The sequence below is a fragment of the Ahaetulla prasina genome, chromosome 5 (assembly GCF_028640845.1).
Source record: "Ahaetulla prasina isolate Xishuangbanna chromosome 5, ASM2864084v1, whole genome shotgun sequence".
In the NCBI taxonomy this organism is placed as follows: Eukaryota; Metazoa; Chordata; class Lepidosauria; order Squamata; family Colubridae; genus Ahaetulla; species Ahaetulla prasina.
The window spans coordinates 26,484,646-26,508,529 of NC_080543.1; the positions used below are offsets into that span (position 1 = coordinate 26,484,646).

Sequence of the window (23,884 nt, forward strand, 5' to 3'; positions counted from 1 at the left end):
TTTGTTTTTTTCCACTTTACAGGGCTAATCCTGTAAGGAAGGCAGGAAGGAAGCATTCTGGTGTTGTTTCTAGCCTAATCTTTATTGCCCTGTTTACAGAAACTGCCTTCCTGGCTAACCCTTATTACATTGTAACAGCTAAGGCGTTACAACGTGAGTGACGTTGAGTTGGCCACACCCACATGGTCACATGACCACCGAGCCATGCCTACCTAGCTGGTCATTAGGGCAGAGAATCGGTTTTTAAATTATTTTGAATCCAGCAATTGAAGAAATATATAAGTGATGAAAATTTGAGTTCGAGAAGATAGACTGTAATTTGAGAAATGGACTTACGAAATTTGAAGGAATATACAAGTGGGGAAAAAAATGAATTTGAGAAGATGGATTAATTTTAAAAATGGACTGTAAGAAGAAGTAATATGTGAAGTTGGTATCGCTTCTTTTCTTTTCTTTTTTATTATTCTTTCCTATCTTTTTATTTTTATTGTGAGGGGATCTAAAGTTTCAAATTTTTAAAGGTGGGAGTTTATGTATATTTTGTATACTTTAGCTTGTGATTGTTGGTCATAATACCCGGTATTTGCTCTGGGAAGTCTGGGGGGGGGGGAAGGGGGAGGAGGGGGGGAAAGGGGGGGAAAATGATACATGGATTGATTATTAATGTACAGTAATTTTTGAAGATATGAAATTAAAATTTAAAATGATATTGGGGATGCTCGACTGCCATTTCAGAAAGAAAAGGAGAGAGGAGTAGAAGGAGGGAAGAAAGTAGGTAGGAAAGAGTAGAGAAGGAGGAGGGGAATAAGAAGGTTAGATAGGGTGGAAGAAGGGAGGAGTGGAGAAGGAGGAGAGGAAGTAGTAAAGTGAAGGAGATGAAGGGTGAAAGTAGTAGAGGGTAGAGAGGGAGGTTGTGAAGAAAGGAAGTGGCAATCGAGCAGGCCTGAATCAGTAATAAATAAAAATTAATGGTTAATGATGGATAATAGTTTGTACATAAATATGATGTTGGAAAATGGAAATAAAAATTATTTATTAAAAAAAAAAGAACAATAAATTATTTTGAATCTCACCACTGGATATATCTATTTGTTCTTTTGAAATCCTTATTAAAGTATTCTGTAAATCGAATGGAATTGCAAAATTCTGCAGGAACACTGAATTCTCAACAACAGTAACTGACCGTACGTTATATTTAAAGGGATTGTCTGTTTAATTAAAAGGTTTAAATGTCAGAACATCATAAATGTTCGAAATTTGAACCTATCAAGTTTCCATGCATACCACTAGGGGGCATGTTGAGAATACAAATAGATTGATTCCCCAAGGCAACAGGGACAATTTTCCCTTTAAAGGGAATAAATAATAAAATTAATGGAGGTCTTTAATCTTCCATCTGTTTCATGAAAAATCTGGATTTATAGATTCACTAATTATGAACATGGTGATTTTACTACATCAACACCAGCATATTAAGTGTAGCCAACACAGGTTAACATTTGAATTTTGCTTAACTACTTAATTTGTGTTCCTAGTTTTGCTTCAAAACTAGGAACACAAAATCTTTCGGCTCTCATTTCAGTTTTTTAGTCCCTATGGAGAAAGATTCACTCCATCTATGGCTTCTCCATTAAATCAGTAACAACGGTATTAAACACAAAACACTATAATCTAAAAACTTTATTCTATTGTTCTATTATTGATTTAGCGGTTGAACACTGAATTTTCCCAAATCCCATACTTTGTATCTTTTTACCTGGATGTTGGAAATTATATCCTTATGCAGTATAAAGCAGGTATTCTAACCTGGGAGCTTCTAATGCAAAGTGTGTCTTCTACCATTTTCCTGTATCAAATAAATATTCTGTCTAATTTATGCATCTCTGATCTATCTGCTTAAGTTTATTCCAAAGAAGAACAGGCATGGGAATCAGAGATAAATGTATATAAAACAGGTTCAGTACAAAAAAGTTACCCATTAACTTTTTAGTATTATTCTGAGGTCTTAACTTTCATACAATGAGACCCCAGCTATGGAAATAAAGTCTGCATTACTGTCTTTAGTTTAACAGTTCAGAGTCACTGGTGAGAGTACAGACTTAGAAATTGACATGAAAGCCAGCTGGGTAATTTGGGGCTAGTTATACTCTCTCAGCTCAACGCACCTCAATAGGTTGTTGTTGTGGAGAAAATAGGAGAAGGAAAGTGTGTTAGGCATGTTTACAACTTGGAGTGATTTATAAAAAAGTGGGATAACAATAAACCAACAAATCAGATGTGACAAGTCAAAGCCAGATAATTTTGTATTAACAACATCAAACATTTTAGAATAAACTTGCAGAGTCTTCACACAGTTATGGGTAACTGCTCTAAATAACCAAGATGGGATGATATCTAAAATGTGGCACCGCACAGTGTCAGTGAAGTAGCTACAAACAGGAGGAAGAAAATAGTTTATATAATTCTTTTCCAGTACACTTTACTGCATCAAGTGATGGAGCTGTTAAATTCAGTAGAGAAGTTTATGAAATCTATAGTATTATTATTATCACGGAAAGAAGGAAGGAAGGAAGGAAGGAAGGAAGGAAGGAAGGAAGGAAGGAAGGAAGGAAAGAAAGAAAGAAAGAAAGAAAGAAAGAAAGAAAGAAAGAAAGAAAGAAAGAAAAGATAGTTGTCTATATAGAAGCTTTTAAAAGCTTTCTGAAACATTATAACTGTCAGTGTATGTTGCAAGTTAAGAATGGTAGTTAAGAAACAGGAAGCAAAATAAAAAAGAAGAGTTAAGTTAAAAACCACAAGTTGTTAACCCAGTTTCCTTTTCCTGTTCTTCCACACACTTCTCATATTTAGCATAGTTCTACTGTCAGGCTTCAACTTTCAAACTTTACAAGAACACTGAAAAGGCAAGAGCTTGTAGATGGTAATTGGAGGACAAGGGCAAAATGCTTTTAACAGGATAGTGAAGTCTTTTCCAGTAAAAACCTTGAGCAACCACAGGCTCTGAACTTTAATGAGGCAAAATTCAAGCCATTCTGTAAAGTCACAAGGAACAGAAATTCACATTTTAAAAAATCAAAATGATTGCTCAAACGATACATACAAGTGTAGGTATTAAAATATATAATGACATGATTAAGACTGTAAGAAAGACAACTAAAATGATAGGGGTGGTGAAGCAGTTTCCCTATGAGGAAAGTCTGCAATATTTGGGTTTTTTTAGTCTAAAAAAAAAAAAGAGGAGACACCACTGAGGCAGTGTGGATAAAGTGAACAAGGAGAAGCTATTTTCTCCTTCCACAAATGTTAGACCTAGAGGTCACCAAATGAAATTGAATCCTGGAAGCATCAGGACAGGCCAAAGAAAATACCTTTTATACCACATGCAATTTAACTTTGGGATTCACTACCATGAGATGTAGCTTGGCTGGTTCAAGAAAGGGTTGGATCAGTTCATGGAAATCATGGGAATCCATGACTATCAGCCTTGATGGTAGTGTGATTGTCTCTGATGGCCACCTACTGGGAGACCAGGGGCTTCCCGTGCAGTTGGGTGGCTTCTGTGAGAAGAGACTGCTGGATTAGATGAGTCAGGAATTCAATCAAACGGGACGCACTGCTTATGTTCTCAGGATGCAGCCAAAAACAGTTACCACAGCACTTATCTTGCTAATACAAAATGGCAATAGCAAAAGCACTAAGACTTACATACCACTTCATAGTGCTTTGCAGCCGCTTTCTAAGCAGTTTTACAGAGTCAACATATTGCCCCCAATGATCTGGGCCCTTATTTTATCAACCTCGGAAGGAAGGAAGGCTGAGTCAACCTGGAGCCAGTGAGAATTGAACTGCAGGCAGTCGGCAGAATTAGTCTGCAATTCTGCATTCTAACCGCTACACCACCATGGCTTTTAATGCGACCACGGCTCTTAAAATGTTAAACATTTTAATGATTATGAGTCATTTGACACTGTATAAACTAGGGCTGCTGAGAAGAAATAAACAAAATGTAAGGAAGAAACAAGAACATTTACAAAAATCATAATAATTGCATTACATCCCAGTTGATACTTTATAAATTGATGGTAGAAAATAATGGTATCCTTACTTCTACTCAATGCATATTCAAATCATTTACCAATATATATTGCCATTTAAACACAATATAGGCCATATATACTATACTGATATTCACATATACATTGTGCATTTATAAGCTTAATAAGTTTAGGGCTGGTTGCCAGATCAGTTACCAGTTTACTACCATCAACACAGACGTGTAATTTACACTCAATGTTTTCTGTCAAGAATCCAGCAATCTTCACTAGACCTGCTTGGTCTTGATCCTGCCCCAAGCTTTAACCTTATGATATGCAATAAAGCTGTCCTTGAAAAGGTCCATAACCAACCTTTGTGTTGTTATTCTTGTGTATAGGGAAGCAAAATAAATGGGTGCTACTTTTGTTTTTTAAAAGCTCTATCCATGCAGATTTATTTCTGCATAAATAAAGGAAAGCATTCTACGAAAGGTAAAATACAGATAAGCACAAGACAGCCGAGCCACAGGACAACCACATAAAGCATTACTGATTGTTTTAAAAAGTGCTTACTTTCCTTCTTACCTCTTCCTTCTTTTCATCAGCACTCATAGCTAAGTTGAGACTCAGCTGAGAATGGCTGCTGATGCCACTGTCTTCATTTGTATCGTCATAGTAGACGGCTTGCACAGAATCCTGGAAGCAAACAGGACTCTTCCCCAACTTGGCAGACGACCCCTCCCCTCTTCCCTCACTTTCCACTGAGCTGAGCGACAGGGTACTGTACCGGTCTGGACAATGGACATCCATGTTGCACTTGATGCTTTCAACACTAAGGCTCTGAGGCTTGGGAACGGTGGGTCTGGCAGGATGGTTGGGGGGCTCAGTGCTATATGTAAATGGGCTGGAGTTTTTTGACCCATCAAAATCTTCATGGAAAACTTCATCAGAAATTGACCCAGGGTTCTGAAGTGGAGGTGGAGAACAAACCAAGTCTGAAAGCTCACAGGATGACATCCTATGGCCTGTAGCATCAACATTTAATGCAAATGGTGAACCAGCAGAGTCATCCTCAGGGCGCTGGATGGTGAGCCTGGAAGGAGCTGAAGCCGGGTGACGTCGGGATGGCAGACACTTCCGCCTCTCATTCTCAGTGCTGCTGGAAACCCTGCGGGAATAGTCCTCATGGAGCCTGCTGTTTGGTCTTGTCTTTTGGTTCTGTTCATCGGGGGAAGAAATATCAGTCCTAGGACAGTCCTTCTTCAAAGCACCATCAGTTACATTACTGACAAGTTTCAAAACTCTGTCAAAATCCTTTGCTCTAATTGGGCTCTTCCAACGTTTTGATTTCCGCTCTGAGTTCCTGTTGGTTTTGTCTGAGTCAGTTGATGACATACTTGTGGTTCTTGGTAGCAAATGCTTTTCGTTTACAGCTTTGAGGTCGGTGAGGTTTGAGGTCGACTTCCTTTTGAACGAGCTCTTTTTGAGAAAATTCAGGTTGTCGCTGCTTTTACTCCTCCTGTAAATCACCTTGGGACATTCTGGATCTTTCCCTACAATTTCACAAATCTGGGATTCCTGCATGACGGGGGAGACCATTTTGGCATTGCTCTGTGGGTCCTGGGTTTGATCGCCATCTAATAAATTTATACGGCCAGTTGCATAAGCACGCCTGATGCTGCGTGATCGATGAGTGTTCCTCAGGAAAGAATCTTCCTCTCCATCAGAATTATCAGAAACCAATGGGTTATCTGTGGTGCAGTCATGTAAAGGCCCTGAATAAGAATATCTGTTTGTCTGAACTCTGACTGTTGTATTGTTTGGAATGAACTTCCTGGTTTTGTTCTCTGACAGGCTATCCTTTAAGCTATCTGGATCTTCTTTGGCTGAAATTCCTTGGAGAACTGATGATTTTAACTTCTTGAAAGATCCCATTTTTCTAAGGGAAGACAAAGCATTCCACGTGGACGAGTTCCCCATAACTATAACTGAACGAGGCCGCTCTACATTGGAGCTGGACCTCTTACGAGGAGTGGGGAAAAAATGCATTATTTTGGAAGGACTGGTTTTATCGTCCTGATTGTTATTTCCGTTTTTGTTATTTGTGCTGATCCCCCCATTGTGACATAATGAGGTAGTATTGCTCCCTGATTCTTTATTATCCATTACTATACAGATAACAGAGGTGGCATTTCCCAAGCCATTCTGCCAAGTTGTCATGTTTCCAGTTTTTGTACAAGAAGCGGAGTCATGGTTCATGACTGCTTGATCTTCATCTTCTCCATGCTGAAGCCTTTGTTCAACTGTGCATTTTTCAAGCTCCTTGTTCATACATATTTTTGGTGAATTCGGCTCTCCAGTAGTCTGCAGTGCCTGCACCAAGAAAACAAAGTCAGCATTTAGGATTTTTCTCTGTTCAGAAGAAGAGAGAGATTCTCTGTATAATAGAAAAGGTTTGAAGGGCTCTCTAGTATAGCTGAGAAAATACTTAAAATGATACTACAGTAATCTTATTAAATGAATATTATCAGATGTTACTTACTCTGCTGACTTAGATACTGTTAACAAGCATTTATTTCTAACATTAATCCTTTCAGCCATAGAAATTCAGTCTACTAACCAAGTAAGAATCTATTTGAAGCTTCCATTGGTTCAGATGTGTTACTGATCGATACATCATAATAAGCAAGTCATACATAGTTTGAATTTGAGACATCACCCTAAGCAAGGCATACAGTTTGGGTACCTTGTAAATAGCTGGAGTCACAAATCTGTCCTCCAAACAATGTAATTTTCATCTGATTTTTTGTGACTAGGGACAGACATTTTAAGACTGGGGATATGAATGAAACTTTTGATAAGTAAGCTGATCCTATAGTCTCTTCCCCACAATTCTTTAAAGCTATCTGAAATCAGAGTGTGGAAATCTGGCCACTCACAACTGATTAAATTCACACATATTAAGCTATAACCTCTGGTTTACAAACCATTTTGATTGATTATTGAATCATGTTAGCCAGAAGCCAAGCCAAGCCGTAGTGGCTTAACACAATTATAACTCCACCTAAAAGTATAGAATCATATAGATGATCATATAAACCAGGGGAGTCAAACTTGATTTCATTGAGGGCTGCATCAGGGTTGCGTTTGACCTGGGGGGGGGGTGGCCATGGGGCGTGGCCATGGGCGTGGCCATGGGGCATGGGGCATGGCCAGCTCGATGTCACTCATGTTGGAGGCACCTGTGGTGGCCCAAGTGCTCTGCCAGCAAAAACAGACTTCCGAGCTCCGTTTTCAGCTGCAACAGCCTCCTGCAACCCTCTGCGAGGGCTGCATATGGCCCTCCTGAACTCTGTTTTTTCTGGCAGAGGCACCATGGGCCAGTCCTTCGCTGTTTCCAGGGTGGTCCCACAGATCATATTTAAGCACCCCAAAGGCCAGATCAGAAGTTTGATACTCTGGATCTAAACCATTGAGTTGAATCCCATACTCAGGGCAGAAATCTCAATTAAAGCAGCCCAATAGATGGCTGTCTAGCATCTGCACGAACATATCTCGTGAAAGAGAAATAGGGAAATTGCTTCTCTGGATAAATAATTCCATTGTCAAACCCCATAATATTCAATCAGAGTCTGCCTTCCTGCAACTTAAATCCATTATTTTCTGTCCTGCATTCTGAACGAGACAGAATTTATTAATCTTCTGTGTGACAATTTTTCAGGTGTTTGAAAAATATTCCCTTCAATTACCATTTCTGAAGGCTAAACATAACCAGCTCTTGATAGAACTCAGTTTCTAGACCCCTTTATGTTCATTACCTGTCCCAATTTATCTGAACTGTTTTCAAAATGAGACATAATATGTAACTAGAGCCAGCAGAGGATGTCAGGTCTGACCAAGGCAGAATGAAATGGAACAATTATTTCTTGTGCTTTGAAAACAGTTCTTCTGATGCAGTCTACATTTTTATTTGCCTTTTTTTCAATGGTGCCTCAGTTTATAATCCACTGATATCCCACAAATATCATACCATTAACACACCAGGTATCAACTATCCTGCATCCGAGAACTTTTATTTTTGTTTCCTAAATGAAACATCTTTTGCTTTTCTCTCTGAGCCCATTTCTCCGACCTATCAAAGTCATTTTGAATTTCATATTGCCTGTAAACTCTCCCTTTTAGCATGATGTCATCTGAACATTTGACAAGTATTTCTTCAAACTCTTTAAGTAATGAAAGAAAATACTGAAGAGTATACACCCAAGAATCATGTCTATTGAATCCCACTTGCTACCTGTTTCCAAATTTTATTTATTTATTTATTTATTTATTTATTTAATTAATTAATTAATTAATTAATTAATTAATTAATTTCTATACTGCCCTTCTCCCGAAGGACTCAGGGCGGTTTACAGCCAACATAAAACAGATTCATCAATAAATTAAAAAATAATTTAAAAAATCTAATTCAATTAGGCCGAATTCCATTAAAACTATTAATAAAACAACAATAAAACCCAAGTTAAAAACTATATTACAATTAGGCCAGCCCTGCGCAGTGAAACAGAAAGGTCTTGAGCTCACGTCGGAAGGTCCGGAGGTCGGGGAGCAAACGTAACCCCAGAGGCAGCTCATTCCAGAGGGTAGGTGCCCCCACAGAGAAGGCTCTCCCCCTGGGGGTCACCAGCCGACATTGTTTGACTGACGGCACCCTGAGAAGACCCTCCCTATGGGAGCGCACAGGGCGATGGGAGGCTATTGGTGGCAGCAGGCGGTCCCGTAGATATCCCGGTCCTGTGCCATGGAGCGCCTTAAAGGTGGTAACCAACACCTTGAATTGCACCCAGAAGACCATTGGCAACCAGTGCAGCTTGCGCAGGAGAGGTGTTATATGGGAGCCACAAGTAGCTCCCTCTATTACCTGCGCAGCCGCATTCTGGACCAATTGGAGCCTCCGGGTGCTCTTCAAGGGGAGCCCCATGTAGAGAGCGTTACAGTAGTCCAGGCGGGAAGTGACGAGGGCATGAGTGACCGTGCATAAGGAATCCTGGTCTATGAAGGGGCGCAACTGGCGAATCAGGCGGACCTGATAAAAGGCTCCCTTGGCGACGGCCATCATATGATGAACCACCATTAAGAAGCTTTTTTTTTAAGTAAGATTCTCATGACACTTATATATCCATCTAATTATCATGCCATTCGGCTTGCCCAGTTTTCTAATTAGCATGTAATGGATATCAACTTCTGGTTGAAAGTCATGGCTACCGGTAGCTTGTGTCCCTTTTTTTGTAACAGAAAATTGTTACAGGCCACTGATATCTTCTCATAGTAAGGGGAGAACTTGAGATAGCCCAAGTAAGTCCACACAGCAGCTTCTCATGAGTAAGCCATAGGAATGTCATGCTTAAGTATGCTTATGAGTTGAGCATCTGCGAATCAAGGGAGGAACCATCTTCATTCATGATCATCAACACATTCTTTTTAAAGAACTAAGTTCAACCAAGCCTCACTGCTTAATCACTCTGAATTTGCATTAAAGATTAAGACACTTCAGATAGAATAGAATAGAATTTTTTATTGGCCAAGTGTGATTGGACACACAAGGAATTTGTCTTGGTGCATATGCTCTCGTACATAAAAGAAAGGATACCTTCATCAAGGTACAACACTTACAACACTTAATATCAATAAGTTATACATTTGCTAGATGACTTGCCTTCTCCTTAATATGATTTAAAAGCTTTTGAAAAATATTATCTTTTCAGATTAAACAGCAAAAGGATGCTTAACATATGGATTTTACAAAGTTTAACAACATAATAAGGAGTTGGAATTACATTTTTAAACTTTTGGAAGAATTTCTCCCATGGGAAATTGTCATTGCTTGCCTTTTCTTTCTACAAACAAATTAATGGAATTTTAAATGTTGGACACTAGAGGAGAGTTAGAGAATAACAAAAGAATGGAGACAAGAGAAATATTCTGAGATTTGTTTGATGAAAAATTGAATACTTGAAAAATATTGACATTATTGGAAATGATGAATACATGGACTGTTAAGGATGCAATGAAAGAAGAACAAAAGACAAGTTTGATTTTAATATGAATGTGGCAAGTAATGAGATAAAGAAAAGGATATAATGAACTTTCAAATGAAACAGAATGATGTTTTGATTTATTGATCAAATTCATATGCTGCTCATCTCACAACCTGAGGTGACTCCAAGTGGCTTACAACATAATAAGACATGGGTTAAAAACAATTCTAACTATAAAAACAGATTAAAATAGCAAAAGATTAAAACAAATTAAAAAAAGAATACAGATTTGGAGGTGGTAGTGCCTTCTCTGTAACTACACAGCCACCTCCAGCCAACAGCTTCTCTTTCAGGGAATTTAAAGCTAATGACCAACAGCCTGAATGACACCCAGAAGCAGTTCAGCAGCCAGGATAGCTCATGTAACAGTGGTGTTGCATGAGCCACCCGAGAAGCCTTCAAAATTGTCTGTACTGTTTCATTTGTTGTGGTCCGCCAGCAGCCTGCAGAGCTAGCAACAGAGTCAGACAGCGATGAGGCTGGGGAAAGCCTGGATGAGGGCTCTGCGTCGGAGGCTGAGGTGGGGCCAGGGCCATCGGGGAGTGAGGTGTGGACTCCAGAGCCTCCAGAGACTGATAATAGTGAGGCAGAGGAACAGGAGGAGCCTGTTTCCAGTGCACCCATGAGAAGAGCTGCCAGAAGGCAAGAGCAGCTCAAGCAAAGAGGACAACTTGGGAGTAGGCCAAGAGATGATTGGCCACTCCCATAAGGCTTAAAACAGACCAGCAACGGCGTTTGGGCTTTGCTGGAAAACAATGTTGGTATCTTCATCTTCTTGGATTTATTTTGTATCAGTGTCTTCTGAATGTTTGCAAAGAAAGGCCTTTGGCAGTTTGCCTAATTGGACCCAGATTTGTAATAGGACTGAGGAATTTGTGTTGGGAGGAATTTGATTTAATTTAGTTGAACTACGCTGAGAATGAAATAATTATCAGCTGTTCGAATAAAGTTTCTTTGTTTTTTCACTGATTGAGTTGCCTATTACCTACTTAGGCCTGGGTCACAACACCATTCTGGACTCACTGTACCAGTGGTGGATTTCTACTGGTTCGCCCCAGTTCGGGCAAACCGGTAGTGGCGACAGAGGGAGGCTCCACCCACCTGCCTGGATGTCTACACAGATGCTCTGTGCATGAAGCAAGTATGCGCATGCGCTCACAGTTCCGAACCGGTACTGAAAGTAAGTGAAACTCACTACTGCACTGTACCATCCAAATACTGTTAGCCCCTTGATGCCTGCCTGATGTCTAAAGAAGATATATAACTATCAAACCAGAAAAGAGAGATAGATTTTGCCCCCATTTTTGGCTGGACATACAAAACAGATCTATTAAAGTTTTGAAGGTTTTTTTGAGAAGTGACAAAAAAGGACGAATTTCTCTTATGAGATGTACAAAAGAGACTTGCTAAAGTTTGGAAAGATTGGGGTGGGGGATTAAAAAAGATGACAAGAAAATCAAGATGCAAGATTCTACTTGAAATGGTCAAGAATTGAGTTTTTTAAAAGTTTAAGAAAGGAATACAAGGTTGGCTTAGTCAATCAAGAGATTAAGATAGTTATACCTACAACTCCTACTGGACATTTGCTGATAAGGAATTCATGACAACGATGGATGTTGTTTTTAGCTAAGGTGGGATATGAGGTGAACAGAATATATATTTTAACTTAAGAGATGGCAACAGATTTTCCTGAATTGTGTTTACTTGCTGGGACAAGAGAGGAAGTTTTTTTTATTTTCTTTTCCACGCTATATTCTTCCTTTTCCCTTTGGTGTTTTTGTAGTTTGCATACTTTTTATTATTTTTAACTGTAACCTCTAATAAAATTATTTGGGGAAAACATGTGTTAAGGTTATGTTTGCTAATCACAAGATATATTAAGCCTACAGCATTCCCACACTTCCTTAAGGAATTTAACAGATAAAAAATGTCACAAAGTTAGTCCTCCAAGATTAGTTCTTGACAACATGCTAATATTTTTTTGATAATTATCACATTATTTTGAAAGAGATTGCAAATCAATTTTTTCATGATCTGTTTTAGAGTCTTCTCAGGAATCCAGGTCAGATTCACTAATCTATAGTTTCTGAATCTTTGTTTATTCCTTTTGAAGAGAGGGACATTTCTCCTTCTCTAGTCATCTGATATTCACAGGTTCTCTAGGATTTCTTAAAGATAATATTCCTTTGGAATTTGGCCAACTCGTCTGCCAGTTCATCCATTAGCCTAGGATGCAGTTCATTTGCTCTTAAAGATTTAAACTCATTCAGAATGATATTTCCTGCTTGCATTTGTATCAGTCTCGTGCTTCAATCCCGCCTCTTTACCTGCTCTTTAGAATTCCTTGACAAAGCACAAACCAAAATACAAGTCATGCAACTCTTTATCAAGGTCCTTCTAATACAAATCGCCTAGTCCTACTTAGAGTATCTGCTAATACTCAGTGGAAGCCATTCTTGTAAACACTTCCTCAGTTAATTTAGAAAAGAAAAGCTCTCTTAGCAACCCATTAAAGTGGGGAGATATTTGCAGGACCAGAAACTACTATATTCACCTTTAAGCCTTCACTTTTAGAACATCATTGAGCTTTGTGAAAGCTATACATTCTACCCGTCAAAATAACAAATGGAATCAATACACTGAAGTCTAGAATTCAAATCAATATTAAAGAGGAAGAGGGGGGAAAGAGACGTTTAGCACCTATCCACATAAATAAGCAATATATTCTTAACATTACATGTAGAATATTTGCTAATTCAAGCAACCATTAAGTGCCTCAATCTTGTTTTAATTTCTAGTTAAATACAAAAATATGTTGCTTAAGCAATCTTTTACATACATGCCATAAACACTCTTGGGAATGTTTTGTTTCAATTAACTTCATCCTAAACTAGGTCAATTTCCCTTATATTCTCCATTTTCCTCCTTTTAAAATTGACATTACACAGCAGCAGACAAGAGCTTAGTGTGTTTCCAAGAGGTATTCAACAACTTCCTTTAATTCTGTTTCCCCCTGCTGCCCTATTCAAAACTTTTCAGCTTCACTCTCCATTCTGCAATAGATAATTCTTACACCCACCAAGACATGCTTAAATCTAAACATTTGCAAGGGGCTGCTTTAAAGCCTGCGGGAACTGTTTTCCAGATAATTTTTAGGGGCTTCAGATTCAAATACTCCTTCATCAGCATTTCTCCGATTATACTTTAAAAATGTTTAAAGTTAGTTTTAAAATTTAGAAAGGGAGGGGAGAAATCATGACAACTGTTTTAAGAGTCACAATCCAAAACTTATGAAATAAGTCCCAGTGAAATCATGTTTACTTCTGAACTTCTCAGTGGATGCATGCAGATCAAAACAGTTAAAGGCAAGGTTAGTTGCTGGATAGTGTCGAAATATTTTTTTTCCCCTTTTATGTATCTTCCAAGTATACTGGATTACCTCAATCACGTGGTTATCTGTTGTCTGGGGATGACTAGGGCTATGTAGTTCAAAACATCCAGGGCACCGGGTTGAAGAAAGTTACAACAGGACAAGACATTATAATGGAAAGCAGTCGCCCCGCTTACACATAGACTTCTAAAACAACCACCTATTACTACTAGAAGCAAAAGGCGTGACCATACAGGAAAAGTAACGTTGCAGGGAACAATGGCCACTCAAAAGTGTTACTTCAACGCATCACTTTCTCACTGGGCAGCCAAGGATGCCGTCTCCCTCCTTAACATTCTCTCTTTTCTTTTCTTTTTTACTCTTTTCCAACTTTCTTTTTTTTTTTGCTTTGAACTTTTCTACAAGTCGTGAACCCGGCACCTGCTGGGCTCTCAAGCTCTCCTTTCAGGAATCCCAGGAAATTTTTTTTTTTTTTTTTAAAGGGAGGAGGAGGAAGAAGAAACGCTTAAGTGCCAAACAAAAGCGCAAAAGTGAACCAGCAACCACCTCGGTGCGCTCAAGCGACAAAGAAAGCAGGGCAGTCTAACTACGAGCGCTCCTCCCTCCCTCCCACCCACCCATGGTGGCACCAGTTACCTGGGAAAAGGGAACCGAACGTCTGCATGCGCCGAGCACCAAATCCGCATCGGGCTAGGAAGAAGCAACCGCCCGGAGTGGGGCGGGGGGTCCCCTAAACGCTTCTACATGGACGCGGGAGGAAGAAGGGAAGCAGCAGCAGCTTTCTCTTGCCTCCCTCCCCGGCTGCTGCTGCGGCGGCGCCTTTTCCCCTCCCCTGGGTAGCGGAGGCTAATCTGCTTCCACGCATCACTATGGCAGCAACCGGAACAGAGGGGTGGAGAAGCCCTACAGGCAACACTGGAGCGCAGCGGAGGGTGAAGGCGTGCAGAGCGCTTGGGTGGTGGTGGTGGGACGGGACGGGACGAGTTGGTCATGAGGACAGGGACTTGGCTAGTGTTAATTATCGGGCTGCCGTGAAGTTTCTTCCCTTTCGGCTTTCCTTCGCCTCTTCTCGCTCCTGTCCCGGCAAGAGGAAGCGTTGCAAGGCTGAAGCTCCTTGTTGTGGCTTTTCAGCTCAAAGTCCGGGTTTATCTTTTATTTGCAAAAAAAAAAAAAAAAAAGGCAACCAAAGTTGACCGGGACTTTTGGAAGCCGGCCGGGTAAGATCATCTCGCTTCTCACTTAGCAGGGAGCGTCTCTTAGAGCAGGGGTCTCCAACCTTGCCAACTCTAAGCCTGGAGGACTTCAACTCCTTCAAAGCTGCCTGGGGAATTCTGGGAGTTGAAGTCCTCCAGGCTTAAAGTTGCCAAGGTTGGAGACCCCTGTCTTAGAGGGAGCCCAATACTCAAAAGCCTAGATTATTTTCCCCATCTCTTCTCGCCCTCCTTGCGACCCCACTGCAGACAAAGGGAGGCTCGCTGGCGAAGGTATCCGAAGAGCCGCTTAACAGCCAGTAGGCCTGTTGGATGGAAAGGAGCCGCTGTTTTTAAACGGGAGGGGGGGCATCGGCGAAACTTTACTTTAAAAAGGCACTATGTTGCTTAAGGGCCGGGATAGCTCAGGCAGTAGAGAAGCCTGTTATTAGAACACAGAGCCTGCAATTACTGCAGGTTCGAGCCCGGCCCAAGGTTGACTCAGCCTTCCACCCTTTATAAGGTAGGTAAAATGAGGACCCAGATTGTTGGGGGGGCAATAAGTTGACTTTGTAAAAAAAAAATATACAAATAGAATGAGACTATTGCCTTATACATTGTAAGCCGCCCTGAGTCTTCGGAGAAGGGCGGGGTATAAATGTAAACAAAAAAACAAAAAAAAGGTAGGGCAGCGATGCATTTTTTGCAAGTCACTGGTGTGACGCAGCTTTTCTCATTCTGGTCCCCTCCAGTTCTCTCTTGGGTTGCGCTTTCCAATAATCCCCATCTTAGCAGTTCATCAGACGAATAGAATTTTTATTGGCCAAGTGTGATTGGACACACAAGGAATTTGTCTTGGTGCATATGCTCTCAGTGTACATAAAAGAAAAGATACCTTAATCAAGGTACAACTCTTACAACATTTAATGATAAGTCATAGGATTCAAATTTAAGACTTAATGATCCAACATTTAATGATAGTCATAGGCTACAAATAAGCAATCAGGAAACAATATCAGTATAAATCGTAAGGATACAAGCAACGAAGTTGCAGTCATAAGTGGAAGGAGATGGATGATGGGAACGATGAGAAGATTAATAGTAGTGCAGATTTAGTAAATGGTTTGACAGTGTTGAGGGAATTATTTGTTTAGCAAAGATGGAGGAAAAGTTGCTGTGAGTAATAATGGTTCAGACGATCCATCTTCCAGAATCAGACACTAAATACAAATTTCAGTTTGAAATATGTATCCAAGAATAAACTTCCAATTCCTTCCAATTTCTGGCTAGTTTGCCACAATTGGTTGGTTCTTAGGTGTCACACAGCCTAAGTAAGCCATGATTTCCTAATTATAATGACAGGCTTCCAAAAATATAGGAAACCAATCCAATGAAGTTAAGGCTTAGCACCATACAAACATCAACTTTGAACATGGTGCAGTGTTTTTCAATTGGAACAACTTTAAGACATGTGGACTTCAACTCCCAAGATTCCCCAATAAGCGCTGCCTGGGGAATCTTGGGAGTTGAAGTCCACACATTTTAAAAGCCGCCAAAGTTGAAAAACACTGGAACAGAAAAATAAAGGAAGCACAAGCAGTTTAACAAGAATTTCATATAACTAGTTCTACAAAACAGCACATCTCAATTATTTTACAAATTAGGTTTAATTTTCCTTCCTGCTGAATGATAAAAATACCCAATTCAGTCAATGCCTCTGCTAACAATAAACAGTGGGAAAGTCAAGTAAAGATTAGGTAATAGTGAATGTAAAAGTTTTAGAGAACAAATTCTAGATTGGTGAAGGAGAAAAGCTATTATCAATAGACAGTGATGACGAAATATTTATCGCAAAGTAACCAAAAAGAAGGGTTAAAATAACGTGTATATTAGGAAGGATAACACAGCTTTATCATGTGTACAAGGTAATTATCCAAATGTTACAGGACCTAGTTGAACCAAAACATGGGCCTTTCCACCCCCCCCCAAAAAAAGTATCTTTAATGGATATTGTGGCTTTTATAGGTTTCCCAATACATGTATCATGTCTATAGCATTTTTAATTTGCATTTATTTTTGCATGACACATTTTGCAATATGTTATTATTCCCATGTTACAAATGGTTGCTATGATCCACTAACTTGGAAATGCTATACTGTGGCTGGGTTTATCCATCATGCTTATATACCGTTAATATGAATATAATGGGGGTTGGGGGTAAGTTACAAAACATTTCTTTCCATGCAAACTCTGTCTTTATAGATTTGCCTATGATCTCATGATGGAGATATGTAAACCAAGAGCTTGTGCTGTGACATCACAACACAGTTTTCATCATTTCAGCTACGATCATCAGGAATGGGTGTCTATGATGATATGGTTTCTTTGGATTGGCTTTATATGTTAATCAATGCAGCCAATATGGTTATGAATCATTGTTTATGGCACATGTGAATTTTACTGCTAGCCACTGTTATTATACATAACTCAAGGAAACTCTCTCAGGCCAGACTGACATTGTATTATCCGTAGCACAGAAGAAATATACTGTACTTGCTTTGCTAGACTTCGCTAAAATAAACATTAATCAGCTCTTGTGTGATCTTTTGCATTTGCTTTATTGTCTCCACCTTTATTTTTTCTTTGGGCAGTTTCATTAAACTTTCTTTTAGTTCAGAACTAGTTTCCTGTTTGGATATCAGGAATCTGTGTAACAGAAAGGAGGACTAAGTTTATATCATAATACAGCACAATGTAGCATAGCATAGAAAGCCAGTTTGCTGTAGTGGATAAGGCTTCAGGCTAGAAACTGGAAGACCATGAGTTCAAGTCCTTGCTTAGACACAAAGCCAGCTGGTGACTTGGAACTAGACATTTTACATTAACATTAACAGAGTTAATTAACAGACATTAACAGAGTTGTTAATGCTTGGAACTCATTACCTGACTCCATAGTCTCTACTCAAAATCCCAAAATCTTCAAGTTTCATATCAGACAACTTTAAAAATTGGAGAACAGGAGTTGAAGGTGTTGAAAGAGATTCCTTCAAAGATGTTAAGAGACAGGAAGCAATTTGCTTTTTACACAAGAACTTAAAAAACATCAGATTCAATTCAGATGGGAGGTGCCAGTTGGACTGACACTATTCTATCAAGGAAGGAGATATAGAATTGACACGGTTTTAAAGGCAAAGGATTTTCTTTCTACAGTTTTGAAAGTCGAAATAGAAGTGATAGAAAAACTTCAAGAGACTCAAGAAGGCGTGGTGACCCAAGAGCCTTTATTGCTGCCAGTATTAGAGGAACCACAAGAGCAAAGGGTGACAAGAGGAGCCCTTAAGCGTAAAGAAGAGCAACAGTCTCAAAGTAAAAGTCAGGATCCCATTATGGAAGCTGTGGGAGGAGCTAGACGGAAGATACCGGAGGAGGAGCTTCCGTTGTCTGCTTCAAAGCTTCAGGAGGCCAGTAATGGCAAATAGAATCTTGTCATGGAATGTTAATGGCTTGAATTCAGCTCAGAAAAGAAGGAAAATATTTCACTACTTGAAACAATTTAAAAATGATGTGATTTGTTTGCAAGAGACACATATAAAATTATCAGACCAAAAATATTTAATTAATTCAAAATTGGGTAACCATTTTGTTGCATCAGCTTTGGAAAAGAAGCATGGAATTGTTGTATATATCAGGAAGGATATACCAGCTAAGCTAATTGAGGCAGATATTCAAGGAAGATTTATTGCTATTGAACTGGTGATAGATGCAAAAAGACTTTGTTGATAGGTATTTATGCACCTAATCAGCAACAAGAAAAGTTTTACAAAATGTTACATGAGAGGTTGACCCTCTGGGATTATAGTTCGTTTATTTTATTAGGAGACTGGAATGGAGTAATTGATACAAGAAGGATAAGAGAACCTCCTCCAAGAAGATACCTATACATGCAAAATTACCAAAATCTTTTTGAAATGATGGAAGACTTTGAGTTTAGAGATATATGGAGGTTACGGAATCCAGATGAGAGAGATTTTACTTTTTTCTGATAGGCATCAATCTTTTCACGCATTGATTTTATTTTAATTTCTAATGACTTGCTTTCTAGGGTGAAGAAAACGAAGATATTTCGAGGTGTTTAACTGACCATAGCCCAGTATGGATGGAATTATTACAAGGGATAAAAGGTGGTAGAACATGGAAGTTGAATGAAAATCTGTTTAGATATGAGGATAATGTAACTTATTGTAAGAAACAGTTAAAAGAATTTTTTGATTTTAATATGTACAAAGAGACACCTATAGGGACTGTGTGGGAAGCGGGCAAAGCGTTTATTAGAGGATATTGATTTATTTGGACAACAGGCAAAGGAATAATAAACAAAGGCAGCGAGATATTTGGAAGAAGAAATTCAAAGGAAGCAACATTTATTAATTCAAAACCCACAAGATCATAAACTTAAAGAGGCTATAAAAATATTACAGAGTAAATTTAATATGTTAATGGCAGACCAGGTGGCAACGAATATACAATATGCTAAACATAATACCTTTTGTAATGCAAATAAACCTGGGAGATGGTTGGCATATAATTTAAGGAAGAAACAGAAAGCACGTGTCATACAAAAATAGAATATAAAGGTAAAGAGATATATCAACAGGATAAAATTAAAAGGCATTCTCAGAATTTTATACTGCACTATATGCAAAAGACAAAATATTGGATAGGGATATTTATGATTATTTGAAAGATTATAAGGTGAATATTCTAACATTAGAACAGAGGGAGGAGCTGAACCGGCCGATAGCTACTGGAGAAATAGTGGAGGCAATTAAACAACTAAAATGGGATAACCCCTGGTACAGATGGTCTTACAGCAACTTATTATAAAAAAACACAGGATGAAATATTAGGCCCACTTAAAGAATTATTTAATCAGATACAATTAGGAGTGGGAATACCCCCGTCATGGAAAACATCTTTTATTTCACTGATACCAAAGAAGAGCAAGACTGCTCTAAACCTGGTAACTATAGGCCGATTTCACTTTTAAATAATGATTATAAGATTTTTGTAAAAATAATAGCAAATAGATTAATGTTAGTTTTACAACAAAGAATTCATACTGATCAATCTGGTTTTATAAAAGGGAGGCAGATGAGGAATAATGTTAGTCAGATTATTAATATATTGGAATATTTGGTAAAGAAGAATACTTCAGCAGCACTTATTTTTTGGATGCAGAAAAAGCCTTTGATCGATTGCATTGGGATTTTTTATTTAAATTAATAGAGAAAATGCAATTTGGAGACTGTTTTATTAGAATAATTAAAGCGATTTATGGAGAGCAAACAGCACAGATTATAGTAAATGGTAGTTTGACAGAAGTTATTAAGATTGCGAAAGGAACAAGACAGGGATGTCCCTTATCACCATTATTGTTTGTTTTGACTCTGGAACCATTATTAGATAAAATACGAGAATTAATGAAAATAGAGAATTAAGATTAGACAATATGAGTACAAAGTTAGAGCTTTTGCAGATGATGTAGTGGTTACGTTAATGAATCCTATAAATTCAAGTAGATTTTTGTTGGAAGTAATTGATAAATATGGAAAGGTATCAGGATTTAAAATAAATCAGAATAAAACAAAAGTGATAATTAAAAATATGTCTATACAACAGAAACAAAAACTAGAGGAAATGACAGGATTTGAGGTAGTAAAAAAGGTTAAATATTTAGGGGTCTATATTAGCTCATCGAACAAGAAACTTTATAAGAATAATTATGACTTGCTATGGCAAAAAGTTCAGAATGATATGAGTGGCTGGAAGAAATTGCAGTTATCCCTATTGGGAAGGATTGCGGCTATTAAAATGAATGTGTTACCTAGATTTTTGTTTCTGTTCCAGATGATACCTATAATTAAAAAGGATAAAATTTGGAAGATTGGCAGAGTGGGATTAATAAATTTATATGGCAGGGTAAAAGGCGAGGGTTAAAATGAAAATAATACAAGATTCACGGGAAAGAGGTGGTTTAAGAATGCCTAACTTTAAACTATATTATGAAGCAGTAACCCTTTCAGTAATAAGTGACTGGTTTAACTTAACAGAGGAAAGAATTTTGAATATAGAAGGTTATGACTTGTTATATGGATGGCATGCGTACTTATTTTATGGAAAAAAGTGGATAGGGCTTTTAAGAATCATGTGTTGAGAAGTGCTCTTTTGGTCTGGAAAAATATTCCTATAAATTAGATTACAAGATTCCTATATGGGCGAGCCCTAGACATGCAATAGAGAATATAAATATAGAACAGAAACAGGAAATGATTACATATAAAGAACTTTTGTATGCTGAAGGAGGTAGATTGCAATTAAAATCATTACAGGTATTAAAATGAAGAAGGAGGAATTATACTTGGTTTCAATATGGGCAAATAAGTGCTAGATGGAAAGAAGATCAAAAATTGGTATAATGCAAAGGAGGAAAATTTAATAAAGCAAATTAGAAATCAGACCCAGGAGCATATAAAGAGATTGTATAATGTGTTGCTTGAAATAGATTCGGAAAAGGATTTGGTAAAGGATTGTATGATAAAATGGGCACAGAATATTCAGGAACCAATAATGTTGGAAACATGGGAGAAAATTTGGGTTAGAAATGTTAAGTTTACACAAGCACAGAATTTAAGGAAAATTTTTATAAGATGTTTTATAGATGGCATTTAGATCCCAAAAAATTATCATGTATGTATCCTAATATCCAAGCGAAATGTTGGAGGTGTGATTGTGATGATGCTACATATTTTCATATTTGGTGGACTTGCAAGAAAATTAAGGTCTTTTGGATAAGAATTTGGTGGATTATTCAAAATGTACTGAAGAAGAAGATAAAGTTCCTGCCACAATTTTTCCTTTTGGGAATTATAATGGATTGTACAGGGATTGAGACTAAACTGATTTTGAACTTAATAACAGCAGCAAGACTGTTGATTGGACAATACTGGAAGAAAGAAGAGATACCTACAATAGAAGAATGGATATTGAAAGTTATTAACTTGGCTGAGATGGCTAAAATCTCAGCGTTTTTAAAAGACAATACGCAGGAAAGATATTTAATTGAATGGAAAAAATGGATTGATTATCTACAAAACAGATATCAGATTAAGAAATATCAGATTGCCTTTGAATAATTAGAAAGTTATTTTATGTAATGGGGAGGGGGTTGGGAGACGAAAAGCTTTGGATGTGGTTATTTGGATTGGACTTTACCTTGTGATTGACCCGGGAAGCCGGGGGTGGGGGAGGGAGGGGGGTGTTTTGTTTTGTTTTTTTTTTTGGGAGGGAGGGGGAAAAAAGGGGGAAAATGTTTTTGTTTTTTTTAAAACTCTTTCAATAAAAAAAAAAAAGATTAGGTAATAGTGAATGTAAAAGTTTTAGAGAACAAATTCTAGATTGGTGAAGGAGAAAAGCTATTATCAATAGACAGTGATGACGAAATATTTATCGCAAAGTAACCAAAAAGAAGGGTTAAAATAACGTGTATATTAGGAAGGATAACACAGCTTTATCATGTGTACAAGGTAATTATCCAAATGTTACAGGACCTAGTTGAACCAAAACATGGGCCTTTCCACCCCCCCCCCAAAAAAAGTATCTTTAATGGATATTGTGGCTTTTATAGGTTTCCCAATACATGTATCATGTCTATAGCATTTTTAATTTGCATTTATTTTTGCATGACACATTTTGCAATATGTTATTATTCCCATGTTACAAATGGTTGCTATGATCCACTAACTTGGAAATGCTATACTGTGGCTGGGTTTATCCATCATGCTTATATACCGTTAATATGAATATAATGGGGGTTGGGGGTAAGTTACAAAACATTTCTTTCCATGCAAACTCTGTCTTTATAGATTTGCCTATGATCTCATGATGGAGATATGTAAACCAAGAGCTTGTGCTGTGACATCACAACACAGTTTTCATCATTTCAGCTACGATCATCAGGAATGGGTGTCTATGATGATATGGTTTCTTTGGATTGGCTTTATATGTTAATCAATGCAGCCAATATGGTTATGAATCATTGTTTATGGCACATGTGAATTTTACTGCTAGCCACTGTTATTATACATAACTCAAGGAAACTCTCTCAGGCCAGACTGACATTGTATTATCCGTAGCACAGAAGAAATATACTGTACTTGCTTTGCTAGACTTCGCTAAAATAAACATTAATCAGCTCTTGTGTGATCTTTTGCATTTGCTTTATTGTCTCCACCTTTATTTTTTCTTTGGGCAGTTTCATTAAACTTTCTTTTAGTTCAGAACTAGTTTCCTGTTTGGATATCAGGGAATCTGTGTAACAGAAAGGAGGTCTAAGTTTATATCATAATACAGCACAATGTAGCATAGCATAGAAAGCCAGTTTGCTGTAGTGGATAAGGCTTCAGGCTAGAAACTGGAAGACCATGAGTTCAAGTCCTTGCTTAGACACAAAGCCAGCTGGTGACTTGGAACTAGACATTTTACATTAACATTAACAGAGTTAATTAACAGACATTAACAGAGTTGTTAATGCTTGGAACTCATTACCTGACTCCATAGTCTCTACTCAAAATCCCAAAATCTTCAACCAAAAACTGTCTACTATTGACCTCACCCCATTCCTAAGAGAACTATAAGGGGCGTGCATAAGAGCACAAAAGTGCCTACCGTTCCTGTCCTATTGTTCCCTTCATTATATCAAATTAATATAGCTGATGCATATCTTTTTTTACACACACACACACACACACATATATTCTTCATGATATGTTGTTTTATTTATGACAATGTTTGTGTATACTGTTATGACAAAATGAAATAATAAATAATAATAAATTTTCTCTCAGCCTTAGGAAGGACACAATGGCAAACCACTTCTAAAAGTACTTTGCCAGGAAAACTGCAGGGACCTGTTCAGCAGTCTCTCACACTTGCATCCAATTGAATGGAAGGAAAAAACAACAACAGCATAGCATAATTGTATTCAGGGATATCAAACTAGCGGTCCACAGCCCGGCTGTGTCACACGCAGGCCACACCCACCCCAGCTCCTCAAAGGGAAAAAAACATCGCAATATGTCATGTGACGGTGTGACGCTGCGAGTTTGACACTT

General features: G+C 38.2%; 1 protein-coding gene across 4 annotated transcripts in view; it reads right to left on the reverse strand.

Moving 5' to 3' along the window:
- The window catches only part of SPATA13 (spermatogenesis associated 13), a 112,538-nt gene that overhangs the window by 53,207 nt on the left and 35,447 nt on the right, over positions 1 to 23,884 (reverse strand). For 3 of the 4 annotated variants that reach the window (XM_058185895.1, XM_058185893.1, XM_058185896.1), the window contains exon 2: positions 4,620 to 6,407. In XM_058185895.1, the coding sequence (XP_058041878.1) occupies positions 4,620 to 6,365 (1,746 nt within the window). In that variant the 5' untranslated portion in view covers positions 6,366 to 6,407. Of the gene's footprint in view, positions 1 to 4,619; positions 6,408 to 14,159; positions 14,303 to 23,884 lie in introns of those variants that run through there. The other variant, XM_058185894.1, reaches the window with a different exon arrangement.